The 19618-nt window shown below is 41.1% G+C and overlaps 1 protein-coding gene across 1 annotated transcript in view; it reads left to right on the top strand.

The window, feature by feature from the left end:
* The window catches only part of MACROD2 (mono-ADP ribosylhydrolase 2), a 2034677-nt gene that overhangs the window by 1880445 nt on the left and 134614 nt on the right, over positions 1-19618 (top strand). Inside the window, exon 11 of the mRNA XM_060611757.3 lies at positions 4632-4715. Within this exon, the coding sequence (XP_060467740.1) occupies positions 4632-4715 (84 nt within the window). The remainder of the gene's footprint in view (positions 1-4631; positions 4716-19618) is intronic.

Below are 19618 nucleotides of genomic sequence, written 5' to 3'. Positions count from 1 at the left end.
AAGGATCATTTGCCTAAGTGCCCTAAGTATACATTTCTAGGCAAGGGGAGTTGACTTCTTAATGAGATGCAGCTAGCTATCCAAACCACTGAGTGATTTTAAGAAAATCATTATTAATGCTAATGCAGAGCCCACAAGATTGGAGTCAGCATATGAGGTTTGGGGGGCTTTAATTGGATCATCATTTCTGATTTTAGTCTCATCAGGTTTCCTGGGGGTTTCGTGTCCAGCAGCTGGATGCAGCTGTTAAAGTCATACTCAATGGCCCAAGGATGCTAAGTCACCTGGCCAGAATGGGCTTGGGAAGCTGCTCTCCATTTCCTAGTATCTGAGTGCTGAAATCATGGGAGATTTCTGTGCAGAATGGTTCTGTGATGTGCCACTGGTCCTACCAGACATTGGTGAGCAGGCTGACTTCAGTCCACATCTCACACTTGGAAGTGTTGGTCTCCAAGAGAGGTCTCTATCCAGACCATTAACTACTGCCTTTCTCTGCCCTGCATCACATCTTCTCATATAAGTAGAAATGCTGGAAAGATTTTTAAGAATGCAGCTGACACTAGGAAAGGGCTACTTGGGACAAATAACTTGCCAACAAAGGCTAGTGAATGATAGTGAATAATAATCTGACTACCAAAAGCCAGGTGAACTGACTCTCCAGGTGGCAGGAACCCCCTTTTGGAGAGTTTCCATATTTCCTTAGTGTAAATACACACACCACAGTGTTTTCAAGCTACCAAACATGAGATCAATGAATGTGGGAGCCGAGAGATAGGTATAGTCAGCTCACTCACATCAGCCCCAGCACACCTCTGCTGAGCCAGATTGTAACTGAGTATGTACCTTGTGCCAGTCACTCAACATACATGAATTCATTTAAGATGTGCAACAACTGTAGGAGTCAGGGATTGTTATTACACAAGGCTTAAAAGGAATTTTTTAAAGGGAATTCCTGGCTTAAATAGCCGATCCATTGGTGTGTCTGACCTCCTAGCTTAAATAGCTGACCCACTGGTGTGTCTGAACCCAAAGTTCATACCCTTGTACTCCTGTCTCCAGACCCTACAGGTAAGTAGAGGCAGGAGCATCTCAGATGATGTGAGGCAAGGTCATCCTCAAGGTGAGGCTCTGCCCTCGTGGACAATGATAGAAACAGACCAGCTTAAATGCTTAGGATGCCTTTTAAGTCCTTTATCAGTTTCTTTTATCCTACAATAGAAAACATTTCCCCATCTCCTTCCATTCCCAAGAATGGCTGTTGAAATGGGACCCTACCAGGAATAGGAAATCAACAGCCACCTATGAAAGTCCAGCTACATGAGAGTCAGGAGCACAGTTGAGTTCTGTAGGGGGCAAATCTATGCTCGTGACAAAACTCCAGGTCTCCACCCTCTGCCAGAAACAGAGGCAATATAGATAATATGATATGCTGTCAAGGAGAATTATGGGTTGCTTTGGAGAAATCTTCCTTCTGCTTCCCCAGGCCAAAGGGAGAGTTGTTCCTGCTGAACCACAAGTAGAAATCTGAGCACAGAGGCCATATGTATCAGTGACATTTAGTGAGTGCCTCCATGGGTGTCAGGAAATGATACTATACTTATGTCATAAATGACTATTCATGGTTAACATGTATCCATGTCCAGTGACTACCCAAGGAGGGCCCTGTAACTTTTTAAAAAATAAAGTACTTTTGGGAAACGCATCTCAAAATTTAGACAAACAGAAACAAATAGATGTCTTTAAGAGATGTCTCACCCATTCTCCAAGAATTCCCATTCACGTTGGGAAATCAGGTTAATGATCAAAAACTCACTTTTAGGAAATGCTGGTTTGGGGTTGAATCCCCAGCATTAGAAATTCTCCTCTTAGTCCTAGAGGCAGTTGATGCATTTCAGAGGCATCTTCCAGGGAGTCTTAGCGTCTTCTCCCAGGGAGATCACAAGTGTCGTTTTGCCTACTTTATGCATCCTTTTGAGCACAGCATCTGTGCTCAGTGAGCTGTTCCAAGCATCTCATTTCTGTTTTTGCTGAACCCGTTCTGAAGGGTCAACATCCATCTCACACCTGGTGACAAAAGTTTGGGGGAGTTGCTAATGTAGTCATTGGCAAAATTTTTCACCCTAGCCATGGTAATGATCTTCGATGTGACTGCCATGCAACCACAGAAAACCTATGGTGCCCAAAAAACCTTTGTAGTCCATAATGCCACAGTTTTTAATAGTACAGCTACCAAATGCAATTTTTTGTTCTGTTCCTTTTTTAATAAATGGGAAAAGAAAAATGAGTCGCCATAGCTCTGTAGTATAATTTTAGAATCCTGGCATAAGGCGACAGCTGCTAAGAGAGTAAGAATTAGGCATGGGCCCCATTATATCTTGGCCTTAAAGAAAGGCTTGGGTAAAGGGGAAATAAAACCAATTGGAAATGAAATTCTCAAGACACTACTAGGTACCAGGGACACAAGAAAGATTAGGAAAGACAAATGTCCTTTTCTCAAGGAACTTACATTCTTAGGAGGTGGGATGGAGAAGGGAGACATACAATAAAGAAATAAAGAAGCGGACAAGATAATTTCAGATATATCAAATGATGTATTTGAGAGAGATTTCCCTTACAAGGACCCTTCATATTAGGTATTCAGGGAAGGCCTTTCTTGGGAGCTGAATGTGGTTTGAGATTAAAAATGGAGAAGAAGATAGACATACGAATGTGTATCTCGGGGGAGAAGAAGAATAGCAGGTGTGAAGATTCCAAGGCAGAAACTAGCCTAGTAATGGTTGAAGAACACACAATGGCAGCCAGTAATTCTGACGCCAAAGCACAAGTGGGAAATGAGGCTAGAGCAGTAGGTAGAGCCCAAATGGCATGTTGCCCTGGCCCATGAAACTGGATTTGGATCAATCCAATTGGTCTTGGTCTGTGATCCAAGACCAGTGGCAGGCAGGTAAGCAACAGAATCTGGTTTATGTTTAAAAGATAACTCTGGTTGCTACAGGGAGAGTAATTTTAGGGAAGTTAGAAAGCCAGAAGGTTACTGTAATAACCCAGATAAGAGATGCAGATGATTCCACAGAATGAACACCACGGATGAATATGGGATAGAATTTGGAGCAGAGATGATAGGACTTATTACTTCCTGGGAAAGTAAATGAAAGGAAATATTAAGGACAATAGCTCAGTTTTGAGGTTTACACTCTTGGGTAGGTAGTGAGATGTGAAATACTCTGGAGAGAACAGGTTTGCTGACATCAAGAGTATTGTTCCAGCTGTGCTTAATGGGATTATTACATAAATTTGAAATGCTTGGTGAGAGCTGAGTGAGGGAAAATCATTAGGGCTGGAAAGAGGGAGGCACAGTTAAATCCCAGCCCTGAAAGGAAAATAGGAGAGATGGTAGTTACAGGACCCAGGAGACAGAGAGGGTCAAGTGGAGGAAGCCAACAGATTGGGGTTGTAAGCTTATGGAGGGTTACAGTAAGCCCTTGAAGACCACTGGTCACTTAGGAATAAAGCCAGAAATTTCACTGGTGCATAGAGACCTGTATCCCAGGGCACAGCTGGGTGGGAAGTGAGGTAAAGAATGGAGAGTGGATATGGAGGTGCAAAGAGAAGACATCCAGTCAGGATATAAAACAAGATGCCATGTAGGCAGCTGAAGATATGCTTTGAGCTTAGTAGAGAGACCAGGACTCGAAATACAAATTAATGCCTAACAAAGTATCTATATCTGAATGGGATGAATTTAGAGATATAATTCCTAAAACCGTCTTTAGAAGTTTTCTTTCTGTTTAAATTCTTCAGAATTTAAATTATTAGCCTCCTTGGATAGACTTGGCCCGAGGGTATTGGGAAGCAGTGAGAAAAGTGGGAAACATAATAATTAAACTGGGGACATATAGAAGTTGTTTAGAATTTGGACTACTAAAGAAATCTGCTAAATAGAAGGAGGATAATTTCAAGCACCATGCCCCCCCACCCCAAAATGAGACACTGCAGCTTTATCTGGCTCTACTTGAAGGACTTAGTAAAAGGAAATTGCACAATGGCAGCTATCAGTTAGTCCATGAAGTTTTAAATCAATCTCCTGTGGAGGAAAAAAAAAATGGGGTTTCCTTGTGGAGAATTTCTTTTAATTAAAAAAAGAGAGCATCTAAGAGGCACCTGGGTGGCTCAGTCGGCTGAGCATCTAACTCTTGATTTCTGCTCAGGTCACGATTTCACAATTCAAGCCCCACGTGGGGCTCTGTGCTGGCAGAGTGAAGCCTGCTTGGGATTCTGTCTCCCTCTCTGTCTGCCCCTCACCTGCTCACTCTGTCTCTGTGTCTCTCAAAATGAATAAATAAACTTTAAAATAAAATAAAATGAGCGTCTAAGTTTTCACATTTGTGCGAATCATTAATAATGGTAACGAAAAGATGTTTAAGCTGAAGCCTGAATGCCCATCTATGTGCACTGGAGAATCACAGGCTGTTGCCGAAATTCAGCTTAGCCAAAATGACACATGAACCTGTGATCAAGCTTCACTGCACATGTGGGTTTACTGCGGGGGTAAGAAAAAGAACTTTAAGTTTCAACATAATTTTAAATATTTAATACCTACATAAGAATGTTTTAAATCTTTATGCTTCCAGAGGTGTTAGAGCCAAAAGGCCTCTCTCCACCCCACAAGAAGAGCAAAGCAAAGAAGCCAGAGGGTTCCAAAGACTCTAGCGAAGGTGAGTCCTTTTCTTCTGGTCTCTAAAAAATTACTCCCTGAAAAGAAACTTCTGGTTAATGTTTACATTACGCATGTGTTCTCATGTTCGGATGTTCCTGAGGGTGCAGAAATCACAGAAAAATTCTTTATCCTTTCCTAATATGTTGATCCTCCCCTGAATGTGAGTAAAAAACACCAGATTTAGGTTTAACTTGTGAAGGTAAAAACCAAGTTGAAGAAGACGGTTTTTCGGTGCAATGTATTTTCTGTTCCTACAAATGCTCAAATTGCGGGTGGTGCTTACAAGTTAGGTGGAGACCTCTAGGTGACAAGCAGTGTGTGGCCTTTGCCTTATTGAGATCATTTGCTTTTTTTCACGAACACATTCTGAGTCCTGAATCCAAAGTCAGGAGTGGGTGCGGAAATTCTTCCAGTCTTTAGTGTTTCCTTCCACTCTCAAAAAGCCAGTGTTATCTTTGCATTGAATGGGCAGGTCCCATTGGGCTCAGTTTTCTGAAGAAATGAAGCTGTCTCTTTTACTTAGTGGCCACGCTAAGTGCCACCTACAAGGTATTCAAATTTTTCTCTGAAAATGTAAATTAGGTATTTTTTAAGGGGATCTCTAACATACACGAGTATGCATGAACTTCTTCAAGGGAAATGTATTTATGCTTTCTACTTTCTGTCTTTGGAGCCTCACTTTCACTCCACTGTGAAATGGAGAGTATGATAATGCTGGTGGTTTCGGCTTGAGTCTTTGGGGAAGATGCCAAGATGAAACAGAAGTGCAGGAAATATGAAGGCAGAAAAGCCTCAAAGGCTAAAATGGGGAGGAGCAGGGGAAGGAGCAGGAGGAGGAAGAGGAGGGAAGGAAGGAAGATTAGCTAGGAAGAGCCAGTCTGCAGTGCAGTATGAGAAAGTCGGGAGGCTCAGAACAAACCCCAGCCATTACAGTTGACCTGCACCGGGCAGGAATGGCGGGGCTCCAGGATCCCTTTCCTCCAGCTCAACTCACTGGCTGCAAGCAGCTTGGGGAGAAAGTGGCTGCCGTGCGATCTCCAAAGTGTGGCCAGTGGATGCTGTCAGCTAACTCCACTCCTGGCATCACATTCTCTCTTGAAGGAAGATCCTGAGCATCTCACCTCCGTGACAGCATGGCCTCTGCATGAGTGCGGGGGTTCCAACACTGCCTTCACCCTCACCTCTGTTCAGAACCAGCCGAGAAGGCAAAGCTCTAAGAAAGTTTGAAATCAAAAACATTAGCTTTGTTACTAATGAGGTTAGTTCTGAGCATCTGGTGGCCCTGCCCCCAAATGGGTGTCCTACATGCTGGACTTCACTCCTGAATATGAAAGGCATAACCTGTGTCCCCTCAGGAGCAAGTACCACTGTCCACGTATCCCCATTGCCTGGACAGAGGCTACCCTGAGCTTATTAAATGTAAAAGAACAGATCAGGACATGCCCTCTCTGTGGACAGGTGGGTCTGAGAGAGACTCAAGATGGGACTGTTTCTGGGGTACCTGGGTGGCTCAGTAATTTAATCCTCCAATTCTTGATGTTTGGCTTAGGTCATGATCTCACAGCTGTGTGATCGAGCCCCGAGTCAGGCTCTGCACTGAAAGGATAGAACCTGCTTGGGAATTCTCTCACTCCATCTCCCACAGCCCTCCCCTGTTTGTGAGCTCTCTCTCTCTCTCTCTCTCTAAAAAAAAAAAAAAAAAAAAAAAAAAAAGGGGGACTGTGTCTTCCCCCAGGCTTGGATAAGTGAAGGGAGGATGGAGAGAAGGGCACAGCAGTGAATGTTCTCTGCCCTTTGGTTGAGGGGTGAGGGATAAACATTTCCACCTAACAGTTAACAGCAGAAATAGTGTGTATAAAGTGCCTAGCAGGGGCCTGGCATTCATGATGGCTATTATAATTACCAACATAATCAGCACCATGAGAGGGTGCCCACCGTCCTAATTCACTGAAATGGGCTTGAGAGCTTAGAATCATTCAGAGGAGGACACTTAGAATCACGGAGTAGGCCGGCAACTCTAACTGGCCCCACACTGGCCAGGCATTCATCTCCTACCCTAATGATGTCATTTCCTGGATAATCTCGTCAGCCCACGGGATGAGGGGCAAAACAACAATTGCCTTTTTCTCAGAGAGGCTCCATCTCCCCTAGCAGTTCCTGTCTTCAAAAGTTGTTTTCCAGAGCCTGAACCTGTTTTCTTTGCGAGTGTCACATGGTGAGCCCTGAACTGTAGCATCTCTGCCACCTTAAATTAGCAGGAGTATTCCTCCCAGTTGCTCCTTCAAATGTGTGGAAACTTCTTTCACCTCCTAAATAATGTGCATTGTTTAGCACATCATTCCATAATCTCAGTATGACTAGGTAATATGGCTTTACCTCACCTGAATATATGGTCGCAGAATGTGCTCGGAGGCGCAAAAGTGCCAGGCATGTTGTGTCTGTGGCATCATGATGAAATGTAAATGTTAGCCACTCCATAGAAACAGGAATTGTGTGTTTGTTTCTCAGATGACTTTTGGGACAAAAAACTAAAAGTTGCCGGGAAAACAGTGAAAAAAGGGAGCATAATCTGACATGCCAGTGGTAGATGATTCTATCATGGGCGCTCATTATTTGTCAGTTTCTACGTTGACAAAATAAACTACGTCCTGAATTCAGTACTGTTGCATATGTTTCACTTCCTCTCAGGATGAGAAGAGTTACAATCTTTAGCAAAGAGTTACAATTCTTTCCCACTGGATGCACAAATGGAATATTGTGTCCCTGGGGGAGGGTTAATGAGGATCATGACCCTTCTCTGTAGTCTTCTTCCCATTTTCGAGTTCAGTCCTTTCCCAACTTGGTCGTCTCCCTAAAATTGGAGAGAAGCTTCTGGTATTTTTATTTATAGATCACTCAGCTTAATTCCCCATCAGTTGGCCTCATCTCTCTTCTCCCCTACCTTTGGGTTCTCTGCCCTGATTCCAACTCTCAAAGGTCCTACTGATTACCTCAGTTTACCTTATAATAACCATTTTCAGACAGGATCACAGAGAGTAGAGCTGGAATGCAATTTCACCTAGATTTTCTAGCATATATAACCATAACAACTATATTTTGATCCAGAAGAATTCTGCGAACATATGGGCAAGTTTTCTCATTCTACAGATCTGTTTTTAAAGCAGACTGCAAATGGTTTTCTAACTCACCCAAGTCCACCAGTTTGTTAATGTCAGAATGTCTTCTTTTTTCTAGAAACAACATACCTCCACTAATCCTTTTCCCTCTCTCTCTTCTGGAAACTAGAACTAGTTTTGTTGAAGGAGGCAATGTTGCCCTCATTGCAGCCTCCATTGAAAGCGTTATTACTTTAGTAAACATTGTACTCAAGTACTGAACATCAAAATAAATAATCAAACAATTTCTAAATGTATTTACTTGCATTTTTTATATTGTGGACTTTTGAATATAGTTTTATTCTCACTGTTTTGATTGAACTTTCATGGACCCCAGTGTTCTCTGACTTGACCCTCTGCAACACCATACCAATAATGAAATAATTAGTAACTTCAGATTGGCTGGCCTCTGATTTAAATGATAAGCCATCCATGAATCAGCAAATTATAGGCGCAATTGTTTAAGAAACACCCAGTGAATACAAGTTCCAGCAATTCCAGCTCTCAAGAATTTGGACCAATTTTCTTCTTACACAAACTTAATTGAAAGAATATCATTAGAAAACTTGGCACCATTAATAAACCATGCTCTTCTGACAGCTTTCCTCTATCTCCCACCAGGAAATTCTTTCGAAGTTCCTTCATTGAAAATCTCTCAGGCTTTGTGTGAAAACATTATCATGTTGCCTTTTTTTTTTTTAAGGCAGTTTTTCTGGGTAAAAAATTTGAGGTTGATTGTTATTTTCTTGCAACATGTAAGATTTTTTCCCCAGTCTTATCAATTCTGTAATTGTTAAGAAGTAATATCTCCATCTAGTAGTTTCTTTTTAGGAGGTCTGTCTTTTCTTTCTGGCTGCATTGACAGTCTGGTCATTATCTTTGATGTCACTCAGTTTCATTTTGATGTACCTCAGTGTGGGTTCCCCATTATCCTTCTTAGGATTTCATGTGCTTCATGGTTATGGGAATGGACTTTTTTTTGAATGTTTATTTATTTTTTTTTTTTTTTTTGAGAGAGAGAGAGAGAGAGAGAGAGAGAGAGCATGAGAGGGGGAGTGGCAGAGGGAGAGGGAGACAGAGGATCCGAAGCAGGCTCCTCTCTGTCAGCACAGAGCTGATGTGGGGCTCGAACCCATGAACCGTTGAGATCATGACCTGAGCCGAAACCAAGAGTTGGACACTTAACAGACTGAGCTATCCAGGTGCCCTAGGAATGGACATTTTTTAACTAAAGTTCTGGTTTTTTTTTTCTATTACCTCACCATATATTACATTTCCACCACTCTCTATTCCTTCTTTCTCTGTCCTTCAGGACTCCTGTGTTTTTAGTTTGTTTTTTGTTTGTTTGTTTGTTTGTTTTTCCTTTTCTGTATCCCTATCTCTCTTTGCTACTCCTTTATGGTTATTTTTTCAAGCCTGTCACTCAATTTTCTAATTTTATTTAACTCTATTTAATCTGATTTCTGTTCTTATCACTTTAATTTTTACAAGTTTTATTTGGTTCTTTTCAAAATATGGCTGGTCATTCCTTATTTATTAACCACATAAAATATTTTTTTAAATAATCTGTATCTGAAATTTCAATATCTCTAGTCTGTATAAGTCAAATTCTGTGGTTTATTGTTTTTTGCAGATTCATGATTACAGTAATTTCCTTACATATTCTGTGTTTTTTTATTGCCATGTTATTTAGATTTTTATTTGTGGGAAGTTTTTGAAGTTGGATGAAGAGTTTATTTATTTACAGTTTTGTTTCTGAGATACCTGAAGATATTGCCAATTTAGGAAAACCTTAAACTATATACTTGGCTTAGAGTTTTTTATTATGTTTTTTGTTTGCCACTTGATGCTAAGCCCATGTTAGTACATATATAAGATTAGGAAATCTCAACAGAGACTTTGTTCTTCCTTTCTTCCTCAGTGCTAAAATTGAGACAGGAAAATTTTGTACTATATTCAGGACCAAAGCACTGGTCCTACGCCTCATGTGTGTGGTTCATTTGAACCAAAGCTCTAGTGAATGGTTCGCAAAGACTGTTCCTCCATCTGCATCACCAACATCCCTGGGAACTTGTTAGACTACAAATTCTCAGGCCCCATCTCAGACTTGTTAGAACTACAAATTCTAGGGCCCCATCTCAGGGGCCCTAGAATCTTGATTCAATCCCCTTCATTTCTGGCTTCTAAGGAGTTCCCTTTAAAAGCCACCAGTTCAGCCATGTATTCAAGAAATAGGTAGATAGGGGGCGCCTGGGTGTCTCAGTCCATTCAGCGTCAGACTTCAGCTCAGGTCATGAACTTGAGGTTCTTGAGTTCCAGCCCTGCATCAGGCTCTGTGCTGACAGCTCAGAGCCTGGAACCTGCTTCAGATTCTGTGTCTCCCTCTCTCTCTCTGTTCCTCCCCTGATTGTGATCTCTCTCTCTCTCTCTCTCTCTCTCAAAAATAAATAAACATTTATTATTATTCTCTCTCTCTCAAAAATAAATAAACATTTATTATTATTATTATTTTTTTAATTGCTCTCAGGAACTTAGAGGAGTGGAGAAAAGGCAGGGGCAGATTTGGGAGAGTTCGATATTCAACTTTCTAAATTTGTGTGTAATTGAAAAAAAATATATATGGTGAGAATTGTTTTATATATTTATCAAAAAACATATTTTCATTTAAAAACTAGAGACATTATACTTCTAAACTTCAGTAGCAAATTTAAAATAGTAATTTTATCCAAACATTCATCTCCAAAGTCTTCAGTGGCTTTTGGTAATGAATGCTATTTTCCACCATCTTTTTGCAGAAAGCACTAGCACTTTGGCTCTCGCTCTACAATTGCCTCTTCATAGAATATTCAACAAGCCTTCATGGGATGCACATCCTTCAGGAACCCGAGCCCTTGCAGTGCTAAATCAAGCAGCCCTATACTGCACTTTAAAATATTAATGATTTCTTTTGTCAGATGAAATTACATGTGGAAACATTTTGGAAACTAGAAAGCACTATGCAAGTTTGAAGGATCTAATGTAGCTATTAGAGGTATTATTATTATTGTCTTGACTAAAATTAATTTTTCTGAACACATGAACCGTTGGTGGAATGCACTTTGTATGTCCTAAGAGGTAGAATTTTCTCTCTGCCCTATTATTTTTCCTGCATATTAATGTATCATGTGACATGTTGTTTTGTGAGTAGCTGGACAGAAGGGACATTCTATCTTTCAGAATGCCATGCAGCAGTTCATGCGTTATATTCATAAGCATGATCTTTAATTTAATTTTTTGACGAGTGCAGCGAAGGATAAAATCAGGCAGTCACAATTTTGACTTTGCCATCACTCAAATGAGCTTAGTGACTGACCAGGTTTAAAAAAAAAAAAAAAAAGAGGAAGAAGCAGGAATGAGAAAAAGCAGCTTTCTCATGAAGTAAAGCTTTGTTTTATCCTCTAGACCTTAAAATACCAAGAATTTAAGCAAAGTGTAAAATTTCCATGGTGAAAATCAGAATACAATAAAAGTCCATGTCACCATCTTGTTTTAATTATGCTCTTTAAGTTCTGAATGATTCAAGGCCATTCAGAGCGAGCCGGTAGAAGGGTCCAATGGTCATGCTCTCCACATTTACCCATTAAACAGAGCTGTGGTTCTGACCACAGAGTCCTGTTTCATTAGGATTTTAATTATTATGATTTCAAGTATTAAGGCATTTCCTATAAGCAAGAAGGATGAACCTACCTGGCCAGAGTAACCATGGGTGCTATGTGACCCAGGCAGCCCCCATTTATGCCTGTTGGCATTGGCGTATTATTGGTAATGTTGCCGTTCACTGTTGGAGGCCTCCTGGCTTGGGTGATCACATATGCGGACCCTCCTACCTGTGGAGAAAGAGCAGTTCAACAGAAGTGTGGACAGAACTTTTAACTGTACAACTTCTGCTTCCTACTCTGGCAGTTTTTCTAACCTAAAGGTCAGTTTCCTCATTGTTAAATGAACGGAAAAACCTACTCTGTGGGAGTGTGGGAATTTAAACAAGATGATATGTGGAAACTGCCGGCACAATCTCTGGACAGAAGAGCCAGTCAGTCAAAGTGTACTGAATCAAAACAGGAGGAACTCCCTCCCTCAAAAACTCACCCACTTTGTTTACTAACGCTTGAAATTCCTTTCAATATCAACAAGAGTGTCCCAAATGGAGAAAAGATTTAAATTGCATTGGCTGAATCTCCTATCTCCCTAGGTGTTTTTCCTCTTCTCTCTCCTATAGGTTCACTAGCCCTCCTCGGCCCCCACAAACCACATTAGTTCCTGTCCCAAATGGACTTTCACCCAATCTACCTTCTCCTTGATCTCAATCCTTTTTTTGAAGATTTTATTTTTAAGTAATCTCTGCACCCAACGTGGGGCTCGAACTCACAACCCCAAAATCAAGAGTCATATGCTCCACCGACTGAGCCAACCAGGTGCCCCCCAATTTTTTATCTTCAAGTCAAGCTTCCTGAGAAACTGGTCTACCTCCAATATTTACCCCTCAATCATTCTTTGGCTTCTACTTCCTGCCTCTAAAATTGCATGGGGAGTACCATGTTAGATCAGGGGCATGAACGGGGAGGTGGTCTCTGGTTATGGGCTGTCAGTTCAGATCTGCCACTGAGACACACATTGTCCAGCCCCATGGGCCCCTGAATTTTGGTAATTCTCTGATATTTTTGTAAGATGTTAGGAACAAGGATCTCTCTTCTGAGGCTTGGTCTTTTTCCAACTTCCTGTGGTCTTAGTCTCCTGGATGAGTGTTTCTCAAACTGTGGCCAATGGAACACTGTGGATGGTCCCCAAAGCCCATTCAGGGGATCTACAAGGTCAAAATGAATTTCACATGGAGCTGTGCTCTCAGAAGTCTCCATTCACATTGAATACAGTGGGAACAGCGTCCCCTGGCGTTGTGCAAAATAGTGGTGTCACAGAGATTTCCCACAGCATCCTTCCTCCAGCCACATCAGTTTATCTCCCCACCATCCAGATATAGCTTTTCTAAGTATTCATTCCACATAGTTTTGTTAAATACACACTCATTGACAGCATAGGCACTGTTTTAGGGACTGAACACACACACACACACACATACACATAAACCCTTTTTTTTGTGGGGGGGCTTATATTCTAGGGTCTGTGGGGATGGTCATTAGTAGATTTTAAAATAGTAAATAAAATATAATACATAGTAAGTCAAATGGTGACCCATGCAGTATTATTTATGTATTGCTGGCTGAAATTTTATCCCAAATGTAGCAGCTTAAAATACAAAATAGCATTTATTACATTAGACTTTCTGTGGATCAGGAATTGGCTTAGCTTGAGGGTTCTGGATCCGAATACCTGATGATAGTGTACGATATTCTAGGTCATAAAATTGTAGGTCATAGAAAAGTATGGCTTCTGCCTGACTGTCTCTTGGATCACTCGCCCTGGGGTAAGGCAGCTGCCATGTCCTGAGGACACTCCACCAGCACTGTGGGAAGGTATGCATGGCAAGAAACTGAGGTATTGTGCCAACAGCAAGCATCAATGCTCAAGTCACTTGAGTGAGGCATCCTGGCATTAGATGTGGCATCTGAAAGAGAGAGAGAGAGAGAGAGAGAGAGAGAGAGGAGTCAAGGATGAGTCTTTTTATGTTCTCCACAAAAACTGAATCTAGAATAGAAGTTGTACCCGGCTTACACTTAGTTCAAACTTTCTAAGAAAAAGAATTCTTATTCCTACCTTCCATCATGTCTGTCCAGGTAGTTCTCACTCCCTGCACCCTAGGAAGGCCACATTAACCCATTATGAGGCTAATTTTCCAATTAAGCAAAAGCAAAATATTCAGGCATGAAGAAACTTATTGTCAATAACAACAAAATAGAGAAAACACAAATGTGTTAACAAGGAAGATAACTCACAGAAAAGATTGTTTTAGATGCTTTAGATACTATAGACTCCAATATGTTCTCTCCCAACAAGAGGTGTTTATTACTGTTGTTGTCTTGTTTATTTTCAATCAGTAGTTTTCCAGTTAATGGATAATGGTGGAATTGCTGTCATTTATGATGAAAGCAAGAAAGAAATTAAAGAAGAAAAGAAAGTAGGACAGGAGGCAGGGAAGAAGAAAGGAAAGGGGAAATGTGGTTGCAAGCTAGTGGAAAGAGCCCTGAACTAGGAACCATTACACCTGAATTCTATTTTCGATCTTAGGCACAGGATCAAATCCTTCATCTAATATCCCTGAGGTCCCCTCTAAATATCAAATTCTGTAATTCTACATAACCATCAAATTCATGAAAATTGATTCTTTATGAGCTCTTTCTTTCATGCCCAGTAAATATTTTCATCCTTAATTTAAAAGCTTTGAATCATGAGTTTTAATAGCCAAATAGTCCTCTGAGAACATCTCATTTCACAGAAAGATGGGGAAACTTTCTTTTCAAAGTCCTCCAGAATTGTCCAGAGGACTCACATGAAAAGCGATCCTAAGTTAGCTACTAAAAGCCAAAGGGAAAGACAGTTTATCAGGCCATATACAAAGTTTGTTTGTTTTTTTTTAAGTTTCTTTCAGTGTTATCAGTATCTGTGAGTAATTCAGACTCTGCCTATTTTGATTTCCAAAACTGAGGATAAAGAATACATTTGTTTTGTTTTGTTGAAGACTCAGTCCTTGGGTTTACAGAGCTACATTAGAGGGTTTTTTTTTTTTTTCCCCAGTGCTGGCACGGTGCCAAGAGGACATTTGATGGCTTATAATATTAGATATTAATTTTTAAGTAGAGAAAGGTTTGGTTTTGCTTTGTCTTTAAGAAGTATTGCTATTTGAACCTTGTTGGATTTTCACATTCGGGTTTTGCCGTTATATTTCAAAATTTCAATTTTCTAATGTAACAAAGTTGTGCTTTCCACCTATCCCGGAGAGAGTCTTAAACCAGTCCACCTACGCTGGAATTACCTTGATGCGCAGCAGGCTCTCCTAATAACTTGCTCTAGCATGCCTCTTCACCCCTAACTCCTGCCACTCTGGAGCCACCAGAGGCAGTCTTAGGAAATGACTCCCATCTCCAGGGATTGCCCTGTCTGAGGAACGACACAGAGAAAAACAGGGTATTCTATTCTCCTTGGATAAAAACACCGGCAGATCGCTAGAATCATTTCTCAATTCTCTGTCCTAAGAATTCCCTACTGATCTCTAACAATCTTTGCTGCTGGCAGAAAGAAAATAGATAGGGGGTTTGGGGAGGAAAGGGGTGGAGGGATGGGGAGGTTTGCTCTAGAATGCAGGGTAAAAGTGGGGTGGTTTTGCTGAGTGTTTGGTGAACGGCGCAAACTGCTACTCTCAGGGGAGCTTCTTATTCCTTCAATCTAAAGCTGCCACTTACGGTGAATGCTAAAAACGTAGATTCTTGCCCTCAGTCCCAGCCTGCCACCAAATCAGAAAGCTGTATTTTAACTCAGTGCAGTGCATCTTTGGAGCACCATTTTTATTTCAAACTTGGTTTTTATTTTAGACAAATAATCTCAAACTTAGAGCAAATTTGCAAGTACAAAGAAACATTTTCTTCTTGAACCACTCAGGAGTATGTTGCAGATCTGGTGCCCCTCACCCCCAAATATTTCACTGTGCACTTTCTGCAAACATGAGCAGCCCTCCTAAGTGAGCAGAATAGAAAGATAAAAATCAGAAAGTGAACACTGATACATTACTACCTTTAATACTCAGACCCTATTTAAGTTTCCCCGATTTCCCCAATAATGTCTTTTGTAACAAAGAGATCCAGTTCAAAATCACATGTCTGATTTTGTTGTCCTATCTCTACTCTCCTGCCTCCAGTTGGGAAGGATTCCTAGGTTTTAATTTGACTTTACTGACCTTGATGCTTTTGAAGATTGCAGGCTAGTTATAGTGTCGAATGTTCCCAATTTGGGTTTGTCCGATGATTTTTCATGACTGGATTCAAGTTATGGATCTTTACAGAGCTGTCACAGAGGTGATGCTGTGTTCTTCTCATGACATGATGTAAGTCACCCATGACTTCAATACGACCCATCACTGATGATGCTCACTTTATTTGACCAAAGAGGTATCAGTAAGGCTTCATCACTGTGTAGCTGCTCTTTTCTCTATTTGCAGTTAATGTACATCTTGTGGGGAGGTGCGTTAAAACTATGTAAAATATTCCACTATTCACCACTCTTTCATTTATTCATTTATTTATTTATATCATTTTCAACTCATAATTTTTTTTTATTGTATTCAATGGATCATAATTAGTTTCTATCAAGGGCCCCATCCTTTAAGATGGCTTCTGTGCCCTTTAGATATGTCCCCATCATTCTTTGACCATCCCTTGCTTTCCGGTCAACCAGATGGCCAAGCTCATATTATACTTTCCATGCCCCAGCCCCGATGGCAGCCATTTCTTCAAGGAGCTTTGACTCCTTTTAGTGCAGAGTAGTATTTAGAAACCAGATCTTGGTGCTAGGTGTGTGGATCACAACTTGAGAAACATTATCTAAAATAGAATGACCAGATTATCTTGATGGTTCATTGTGAGGAACCAGCCAACAGGATTGAGCCTTCTCTGTGACTTCCTCTCATCTCATGGACCTTCCACTACAACTATGGCTGAGACAATAAATTACCCATATCTGGTTCAACCTTCAGACTGCAGCCCAGCATGGTTACAGATAGTGGCTAATTAGCTAGTGACTAGTATTTCAAAAAGCAGAAGATTACTGGTGATCTTGATACTACAAAAAGACAGCTGTTTCAGGTTAATTGTTAATCAACTGACTCAGCCAGTGTTGATCGGGTTCCCTAAGCAGCCCTGGTTACACGTTAGAATCTTCTGGAGAACTTTTAAAAATCCCTGCTTCTGTGTCTCACCCCCAGACCAATTAAGTCCAGCCTTTGGCAGAGGAACCCAGGCAACAGTTTTTTGTGGGGTTTTTTGATTTGTTTTTTTTTTTTTTTTTTTTTGCTTTTTTTTCCAGACAACAGTATTTTTTTAAGCCTTGGGCAATCCTCATATGGAATCAAGGTTGCCAGTCACAGGTTTACACACCCTGTTTCCTGAGAATTTGGTACAGGATCACAAGTTCTCTCAATGCCAAAAGTAATTGGCCTGCCTGTATTGATTAGGCACTGAGACAGCAACATCGACACTTCCAGACATATAAAGGGCCATTTAGCTAACATTTATTGTGCACATTTAATGTGCCAGACATTTTTTTTCTAAGCACTTCACATCTAGCTCCTTCAATCTTTAGAACAATACTCTTGAGCATGTGCTGTAATATCCCCATTTTACAGATGAGGAAACTAAGGCACAGAGAAGTGAAAAAAATTACAGAATGTCACATGAGTAGGAACTCTGGGAAATCAGGCCTAGAAGTAAAGTAGTTTGGTGCCAGACCAAATGCCAGTGCTTACACTTTGCGTTTGAGAACACAAAATTATTTTAGTGTGTGATTTCACAGTCACCTAGAGGGTTTAGAACTGAGGCCCAGGCTCACCAAAGGACAGGGAGTGGGCCTTTACACTTTTACCAAGGTCCCCACAGGTTCTCCACAGAACGGGCAATCTGCAGGAGAAGGGGAATATACTAGAGAAAAGTCTGAAACAGAAGAGCTTGCAGACAGGAAAGAAGCAAAGGGCCCAAGCGACAGAGACATCGGACTGTGAAGTGGATGTGGACTGGGGGCTCTGATAGGAAGAACTTTGAAAACCCGGCAGAGGAGTCTGGACTTTATTTACTGATATCTGACAGCCATGCTGGGCTTTTTCACCATGAAAGTGACATGGGGCTCCTTGTATGAAGTTAAAACGAAACACACAGTGACACTCTCTACATTAAAGCTAGATCCCAAAACAGACCTGGATGAAAATCTTACCAAGACATTTTCAATTTGACAAGTCATGGAAATAATGCACTTGATAATAATGAGCTATATGGTCAGAAGATACACATTACCACTATTTCTGGTCAAAGCTATTTTACTGCACATAGAGACTAAACATACACTTTGCATATCGGTAAAGCAGGCGCACCAAAAATAAATGAGAAAAGCTCAGCTTTGGTTAATTATCCAGAATATTATAATCAGGTAATTTAAAGAGAAATTTTCTTTTAAAGCACACATGGAGATGTGGCCATGTTAAGATATATGTGTGTGCATGTATAGATAGATATTTAGATATAGATATGGATATGGATATGGATAGATATAGATATAGATACATTTTAATTTTAATGTGAGGATGGGGGAGAACACCAAAATCTGTTTGGTGCTTAGGATTTCTGAAAGCCTTAATTCAGCCCTATTGTCAAATTTGACTTGTTCATTATGTAATACCAAATTCGCAAATTAGCAATAATGTAGGTATGCCTTAGAATTATCTCCTCACTTTTTGTAATTACTAAAATATACCCTAGGGGCACCTGGGTGGATCAGTCAGTTAAGCATCCAACTTTGGCTCAGGTCATGATCTCATGGTGAGTTCTAGCCCCGCGTCAAGTTCTGTGCTGACAGCTTGGAGCCTGGAGCCTACTTCTGGTTCTATGTCTCCCTATCTCTCTGCTCCTCCCCTGTTCACACTCTGTCTGTCTGTCTGTCTCTCTTTCTCTCTCAAAAATAAATAAATATTAAAAAAATATTTTTAGGGGCGCCTGGGTGGCTCAGTCAGTTAAGCGTCCGACTTCAGCTCAGGTCACGATCTCGCGGTCCGTGAGTTCGAGCCCCGCGTCGGGCTTTGGGCTGATGGCTCAGAGCCTGGAGCCTGCTTCCGGTTCTGTGTCTCCCTCTATCTCTGACCCTCCCCTCTTCATGCTCTGTCTCTCTCTGTCTCAAAAATAAAATAAAAAAAAAAAAATTACTATTAACAAAAATATATTTTTAAATAAAATTTAAATATACCCAAAACGAAAGTAATTTCTATATTAATGGCAAGGTTCACTGTGATTGTGAACATTATGCTAATTTCCCTCATTGGTTGTTCTGCTACATAATAGGTGGTTTCCCCAGATCCTAACTGTCATCTGTCTCCGTGCATAGATGCAGAGATAGAAAGGGTAGAGGTCGGGAAAAAATTTAATAAGGCCTGAGTGTTCATTTGCCAAGGGGCTACCCTGACTGGACCCTCGCCCTTGAGCTTTGGGCTCATTAGCCAGCGCTTCTCATCTAAGTTTCATTATCATCTTCCCTAAAGGAGCTGTCTTAGGACATTCTGTCCTAAGTCTCCCCTGAGATTTTCATACCACAAGTATGCTGTATATCTGTTTATGTACTGTGGCCTTTTGGAGGTCCCCCCCGCCCCCACCTAGGAACAAATGTTTAGCCCACAATGAGAAAGAATGGGCTGCACCAGTGAAGGTATTTACAGGGAATTGGAGGGTGGGAGAGACAGAAACGCATAGAGCATTGATTCTCCTGGACCTTCGCTACCAGACACAAATAGCTGCCTTCCTTCACCGGAGGCCACAGCCCTTGTAGGCGGCCCTCTCCATTGCTAGCTCTTGCTTGGTTTCAGTTAACCAACCACTCCCTCCCCTCCTCTCAGGCCTGGAGATGGTGAGGGCTTTCCCCTGTTGTTAGAGCTGTGGAGCTTCGCTGTCCTTTATTCCTTCCCTTGATTCTGTGCACGTCTTTTAAAATATCCCTTCGTGAGCCTTCTCACACCCTTTTGAATGGGCTTCTGCTTCCTCCTGGGATCATGGTTGGTCTCTTCCAGCTG

This window comes from Panthera onca, chromosome A3 (genome assembly GCF_046562875.1).
Source record: "Panthera onca isolate mPanOnc1 chromosome A3, mPanOnc1 haplotype 2, whole genome shotgun sequence".
Taxonomy (NCBI): Eukaryota; Metazoa; Chordata; class Mammalia; order Carnivora; family Felidae; genus Panthera; species Panthera onca.
Note: the sequence above shows the minus strand (reverse complement) of the source record. Positions and strands in the feature narration are given on the sequence as shown.